Here is a 7,760-nt window from a genome sequence, read left to right on the forward strand (position 1 = left end):
AACAGTTAGTACAAAGAAAAAGAAAAATAAATCCAAGTGTAACGACTATATTAAAACTAACATAAGGTCTTATAGAAGTAATATTTTTATGAGATAATTTGTGGTTTTAATGAAGACAAGTAATTGGAAAAAGGTACGGAACGAGTATAGTATTTACCCAGAAAAGAAAGTGTAGTGAATATTAGTTTGAATATCCCTATGATGCCTAGAAAAGAACAAGTATCTCCATAAAAAAATTATAAAAAAAAGAGTAGTCAATGAAAATAATATTGAATAAACAATAAGTACGATTGTTTAAAGACGAAGTTTTGTAGCAGATTAAAGTAAACATGTGATCGGTATAATTATTAATAGAATGTGTTTTTACATATATCAGCTCAATGCCCCACTCTCATTAGTATTCTTAAGAGCCCTCGTTTATCTTGATGTCTATTGACTTGTGAATAGGAGTAATTAATATCATTTGGTTGTTGATCTGGCCGAATGGATGCAGAAATGCTTGGTCATTTCAATAAGATTCTCACTCCATCATCTAGTAATGCATTGGATGATATGACACCTGTCATATTGCAGTAACTATTTTTGTCCATATTCATCAACGCCTTGTGCTGAATGATTGGCTTATACTCAGAAGCTTGCAGTAGTTATTATGTCAGTTTCAATGCAATTGTCCATGAAAGCGGGCATAATGTTCCTTCTTGGCCATTAGGTTTTTTGGGGGCATCCCGATTAACAATTAAACTGGTTCAGATCATTCATGCATGTCAGCACATTAATGATAGTGCCATATGCTGAAGTTTCTGTAGAAACCATATGGGTCTTGTATATGGCTTAACTACGGAAACTTGATCTTTCTTTTTCTAGATTTGTGATTCTTGCATGTTGTCTTTTGTGCCATTTTATAATTGTCTTATGTGTTTCATCTGAATATGTATTGCAATCGTTTTGGTAGGCATTGATCCTGATGTTTGATGTTTCACCATTTCTTGGTCATGATTTGGCTCGAGTTTGGGCTTTGGCTTCTAAAAAACTCACTTCTATTGAGATCGGGTACATTCCTTCAGTAGCAGTGACTGAGATGCTTAGCCCAAATTTGGGACCCCATCAATCGCCAATTCATATCCAACCATCCATGTTGTTAAGCATTCAGAAATTGTGCCTATCAGTAGACTGCATAACTGATGCCATGGTTAGTACGATATCTAAAGGTCTCGTCTCCTTAACCCATTTGGACCTTCGTGATGCACCCCACAGTGAACCAGGAATCGCACAGGACTTGACCAACTTTGGCCTTCAACAAATTAATCAGTACGGGAGACTGAAACATCTCTCATTGGTCCGGCGCCAGGAGTTCCTTATCACCTATTTTAGACGAGTAAATGATCTCGGAGTCCTCTTGATGGCTGATAACTGTACTAACATGGAAAGCATATATCTTGGTGGCTTTTGTCGTGTTACAGACACGGGTTTCAAAACAATCTTGCATTCATGCTCTAGATTATACAAGCTTAGGGTGTTTCAGGGGACCCAGTTAACTGATCTGGTTTTTCATGACATCTCTGCAACTTCCCTTACTTTGACACACGTTAGCTTGATATTTTGTAATCGTTTGACCAATCTTGCAGTCAGGAATTTGGTATCAAACAAGGATCTTAGAGTTCTTGACCTGAGAAATTGCAAAAACCTTGGGGATAAAGCACTTCAAGCCATCGGCATTCTTCCTCAATTGAAGATTTTACTGTTGGATAACACTGATATAACTGATGTGGGATTGTCATACTTAAGACAGGGAGTTATGTGTTCACTTGTTACATTGTCCATTAGAGGGTGCAGGAGACTTACAGATAAATGCATTTCTGCATTATTTGATGGTTCATGTAAGACGGAGTTGCGAGAATTGGACCTATCAGATATTCCTAACCTTTCTGATAAGGGAGTTTTGTTACTGGCAAGAAGTCGGGTTCCATTCTCTGAACTCCGAATGCGGTGTTGCCCACTCATAGGTGACACTGCTGTCATGGCATTAGCCTCGATGCAGGTCAATGAGGACAGATGGTATGGTAGTAGCTTGAAGTTGTTGGATCTTTTTGACTGTGGTGGCATCACACAGCTTGCATTCCGTTGGTTAAAGAAGCCGTACTTTCCAAGGTTGAGATGGTTGGGAGTTACGGGATGTGTGAATAGAAATTTGGTAGATGCTTTGGCTAGGAGTAAACCATTTTTGCATGTGGAATGCGATGGTGAGGAACTGGGGGCTGATCAATGGGATTGCTCGGATGGTTCATACGTCCACGACTATGATGAGGTGCATGACTACGATGAGGTGGATGAACTTGAACAGTGGCTGCTAGAAGGTGAGGGCGAGCATGTTGATGAAGAGATGGGAGATGAAGTGGATGAACTTGAGCAGTGGCTGCTAGAAGGTGAGGGCGAGCATGTTGATGAAGTGATGGGAGATGCTGAAAATAATGCTGAATTGGTAATTTAATTTGAAAGATATGTTTTTACTGTGTATTTATACATGCTTGTAACATTATCGCTATCTAGTGTTGTTGATATGTAGAGATGTAACTCTTTGTATCAAGAAATTGTGGTTAAGAGTTTAGAAAATTTGATATCCTGACTCAACTACATCACTCAATGTTCTTTGTAAAGCACTGTTACAGAATTTCCTTCGCCTAAGTTTACAAAGAAATTGTATATCCTCAATTATTTTTCTAATTCATGTAAAATAATAATAATTTATGAACTCAAAATCATATTGTACATGAATTTCAATTTTAAGGTTAATTCTTTGACCTACAGCACTACACAGGCCTTGTGGCCATTGTACTGGTAAGCTTCCCAAGAGTTTCCTTTCTTTCTTCTCCCAAGGATTAGTGATAATTAGAATATAATCATTTATAACATTCAGTTTCTGTGAGATTGAGTTGTCCACCACGTTAATTTTTTATTATATCAAACTGAACTTTATAAGTGATTCTAGAGAACTTCAATTATAACTAAACTAGTTTTTTGAAGTGATAGTGCAGATTTGATTGACGCAGATTTAACTAACACTTTTTCTTGAATCGTTACATTTGTACCCAAGTTCTTGCATACTAGAAAGGCCCTTGAAGCCGAGAATATGATCCCCTCTATTTCATTTGAAATTGATACATTGAAATATTGGATAATATTCATCTCATTATTAGGATTTAAAGTTTGTATATCTAACGGTGTACATAATGAGTTGGCACATTTTTTTTAAAAAAAAAAAAAACTATATAATATAATAAAATGTACATTGTTAAATGCATCCGGACGATAAAAATAATGTTGGCCGGTGAATCTTTGATTATCAGCTAGTCTAAGTTCCATGTATATATGGTGATGATCCATCAGCCCCCCACCAACTTTGTTGCTAATGCTTTCACCAGGAGACTGGAGACAGCGATGGTGGATTGGCGTCTCTTCATAATATCCCGAGCATTAGCAATGTGATTTGCTTACCTTTTGCCGTTGGGTGGCCACAGAAAGTGAGCCTTCTTGCTTTTTCATGTAAACATTAATCGTCGTCTAACATATCTTCTACAAAAAAATTCGGACCAATTCCTATCGCTAATGATGTAGATTATGAATGATTGAATTGAATTGAATTGAAATGCCAACTTTTGACAGGTCAACAAAAAATAAAACATTACAAGTACGTTTATGTTTCATAATTGAAGGCTGTCTCCTCCATCGAAGGAGATTATAAATTTGCTTAATTCTTATCCATTTCTATTATAACTCAAACCAAGCACAAAATTTAAACGGGGGCTCGAGTGGGGTTCCCAACTTCCTTCGACTTAGATCGAGATTTAAAGTAATTATCTATTTGAATTACTAGTAATTTGAGTAGGTAACGCGAAAAAAGTTTATCTGGAATTTATTTACTTAAATAAATTTTAAGTTATCCAGTCACCTATCTGAGCAGATGGGGTTCATATGGAACCTCTCACATTATTTGTCCAAATTACTAGCAATTTAGATATGAGAATTGTGTTGATTCTTATTTGCCAACTCATATTTGGTCTTTCCAAAAATAATGTGATGTGACCGTCCAAATGACATTATATCGGCCGCTAAACAATAAATAGTTAAGTAAAAAAATTTAACTTGTTAATTTAATTAATTAATGACTCGCGTGGTAAATGCCATATAAACTACACTGTGAATTTATATGAAAAATTAGTAAAAATCTAATATCACAAACATTTTCCTACTTAATATGACCCTACAAAATTATGACGTTCTATTCAACATATATAGCTTCCCAAGATTTAACACGTGGATCAGTCCCACTAGGACTGATGCGTTTTTGCTTGACATCAACAGCTGAGATAGTCGGGTCAATTCAGTGAGTGGGCCTGAAACAAGATCAAATCAGAGTGGGCCGAGCTCGAATCGACTGATTGTGAAGTAACTCCGGAGCTAGAATACTTGCAAACAGTTAACTGTGAGGCTTACCATGAGGAGTAACCTTTTGAATTGAGTAGTGTATATATATATATATATATATATATATATATATATATATATATATATATATATATATTCTTGTTCCAATTCTTTGTTTTTGGCTTTTAAATCTTTTATTTCTATTTTGATTTGATTGACTTCATGTTGTAAGTCTTGGAGGGTTACTTCCCTTTGTTTTGATTTAAATCTATTGAGGATTTTATCAATACTAATTTGTGGTTCTGTAATTTTTGTTGGTCTATTTTTTATTTCATTTTTTATTAAATTACTCTTGAATTTTTTTTAAGGTATTTGGCTTTAGTTTCTGGGTCTTCTATTCCTTCTATCAAATCGATTAGCATTTCTTCATGTTTAGTTAGTACATTTATCTTAAGTTTTGTTTTACAACATGAATCTTTGCAACCTAGTTCTGTCTCTGAATTACTAGAATTTTGACTTGATTCATAATCTGTTGAGGTGTTAAAAATTTCATCTTCATTGTCACTAAAATCTGAATTTCTGAGTTCTAAGATTTTATATAAATCTTCTTTTTCTTTGTTGGAAATTTTTAATTGGTTGATTTTATCTTTTACTTTGCACTCATTTTTGTAATGGCCTGTTTTTTTACATTTTAAGCATTTTACTTTCTTTTTATCATATTTTTCGTTTTGTGGTTTTTTGTAATATTTTCTTGATGTTTTATTTTTCTTGTAATATTCATTTGGTTCAAAATTTTTGTTTTTTCTATAACCTTTTTTTAAGGGTTTTCTAGTTTTTGCGTATTTATCCTTATGTTTTCTTCTAGAGGGTGGTATAGGGGGTAAACCATATTGTTCACAAAAATTTCCCATTTTATATTTTGCTTCTCTTTTTTCTTTGTTCAAGTTTTTATTTATCTTCATGTCTATACACATTTTTAATCATATTTTACTTATTGTACTTATGATGTCTCCGTAGGTGAGTTTATCATATTCTATAATTCCAGTTTTATTACTTAATTCTTCATAGATTTTATGAGCAAATAGGTTGGGAAAACCATTGATAAATTTCTCTTTCCAGAAGGCATTTTTACAATCATCTCTTAACATTACTTTTGACATAAAAACATTTTTATACCATCTAAAATCACTTAAGGTTGGATACCTAAGGTTACTTAGTTAGTCATGAATTCTAGATGTAACATTACTAGGGATTCCTGTAAAATGTTTCATTATTGTGTAAATTAAAACATTAATTCCATCAGGGATTCCTCTGTTATGTGCTTCATCATAAATTGTGATTCCTTCTTCATCTTTTTGAACTGCATATTTTATTTCACTACGATTTGCTTCAGTTATGTATTTTTCCCACCAAGCTTTTAAGGTTCCCATAAATCTTGATGTTAAAATGTCTACAATTTTTGCATTAGTTTTATCTGAATTTGTAAGGTAATTATTAGTAACCATTGACATGTGCTGTAGTTTATTTAAAATTTCTTGTTCAGACAAACCATCAATATTCCATTCATAAATCTTGTCAGTAGAAACTGAGAATTGGTTAAAAACATTTTGTTCTCCATACTGAATGTCTGGTGGTGTAGGTCTAGAGTACCAATTGGGGGTGTTAGGCGTTGGTCTAATCATTCTATTAACTTGGAATTCTTTGAATTGTTGTTGCAATTTGTTGTATTTCTTGATCTGTAGTTTGTTCAGATTCTGAACTTTGTGTTTCACGTGTTGTTTCATATGTGATTATTTGTTTGTCTTTTCTAATGATTTGGATAGTTTCAGAGGGCAAGGTTTCACTTTTGACGTTTTCAAGTTGTTTTAGCATATTATTGACATTTTCAAGACAGGTTTCGTCTTTATCCTTTAAGTATAACATTTTGGGTTGTGAAATTTTTAAGAGGGGTTGTTCGTAATGGGGTTTTTTTTTTTTTTTTTTTTTTCAGTTTTAGTTGAGGGTGTAATTCTGTTTTCTATTCGATATAATTGTTTTCCTATGGTTATGAGGCTTTGGTTTGTTTAATTGTTTTGTTCCATGATCTTTTTTATTTCGTCATCTTTGGAAGTTTTAAAAGGGGAGGCTAAAATTTTTGATCCTTTAAAGTTTACAAAGATCGGTTCTTTTGGAAGGTGACTTGCTTCTATTATTGTTTTATATTCCACTTTTTCCCACTGGGTTAACATATTTAATTTTTTATTTTCATAAATTTTTATAAAGTCAAAGAATTTTATATATAACTTATGTTCATTCATAAATTTTTCCCATTCTGCAAAGATTTTTATTTTTTGTTCTTTTGTATATTTTAACTTATATTTTTCTCTTTTTTCTGTATTCTTGGTAGAATTATAGTTTTTATTAAGGGTTGGAGGTCTAAAGTAAATGGCTTAGTTATAGTCATTAATTGTTGGTGTAAATGAGGTTATTCTATATCTGTTTGTGTTGGGGAATTTGGTCCTTCTTCTTCAAAATTTTCTTGATTAGCTGTATAACATGGGGAGCTTATTACAAATTCTACTTTTATACCTTTTAACTTTAAATTTTTATCTCTTCTTAAAGGTTCAATATTAACGGAGGAAGAGGCAAAATTTCTACGGTTTGTTGGTGTATCTTGTGGGTTTCTATGGCTTGTTGGTGTATCTTGGAAAGCTGTTTCTTTTATCATGAAGGGCGGTTTGTTGAGTCTTGGTCTATCAAAACTTAACCTAACAGTACCATCTAAGTATTGTTGTAAACAATTTAGATCAAATGCTGTATTTTCTGTTTTTGTTGGAATGTTTTCATTTTCTATTAGCCATTCTGATGGGAGTTCTACTTCTGACCATACTACTAATCTTGGTACACTAACATTTGTGTCACAAGAATGTGTTTGTATAAGTAAAGTTTTATCTTTGGGACTTTTAACAAGAGCATGCACATTAAGATTTGTTTTCATTGACTTATAATAAAATCTGTAAATTAATGATAAAGGTTGGCATCCTTCTAACATATCGTAACCTGTTGTTTTAATGTTCAAAGTTAAAGCTTTTAAGATCTGTAGATCACTTAAACTTAAAGTGAAGTCAGGGAAACAGTCAAAATGAATTGGTCATTTAGGAAAACTAGATTCAACGACTCCTAACATGCTAGTGTTGTAATCTTTATGTCTTGCATCTCTTAAACACAAAAGTACAGAGGCATTAATTCCTAGACAGACTAGGGGTTTTACAGCAACTTGAATTAATCCTATGTGAAGGAAATTCATTTTCTTTTCTTTGAGTTTTTTAATTACTTCTTTAGAAAGTAATTGACATGTA

At 33.0% G+C, this 7,760-nt stretch overlaps 1 protein-coding gene across 1 annotated transcript; it reads left to right on the forward strand.

The window, feature by feature from the left end:
• The first annotated feature begins 952 nt into the window (after window positions 1-952).
• On the forward strand, window positions 953-2,641 carry LOC132168120 (F-box/LRR-repeat protein 10-like). Its single transcript, XM_059579207.1, has one exon. It carries the CDS (start codon window positions 965-967, stop codon window positions 2,486-2,488), a length of 1,524 nt encoding a protein of 507 aa, XP_059435190.1. The 5' UTR covers window positions 953-964; the 3' UTR covers window positions 2,489-2,641.
• The last annotated feature ends 5,119 nt before the right edge of the window (window positions 2,642-7,760 follow it).

The sequence above is a fragment of the Corylus avellana genome, chromosome ca1 (assembly GCF_901000735.1).
Source record: "Corylus avellana chromosome ca1, CavTom2PMs-1.0".
Classification (NCBI taxonomy): Eukaryota; Viridiplantae; Streptophyta; class Magnoliopsida; order Fagales; family Betulaceae; genus Corylus; species Corylus avellana.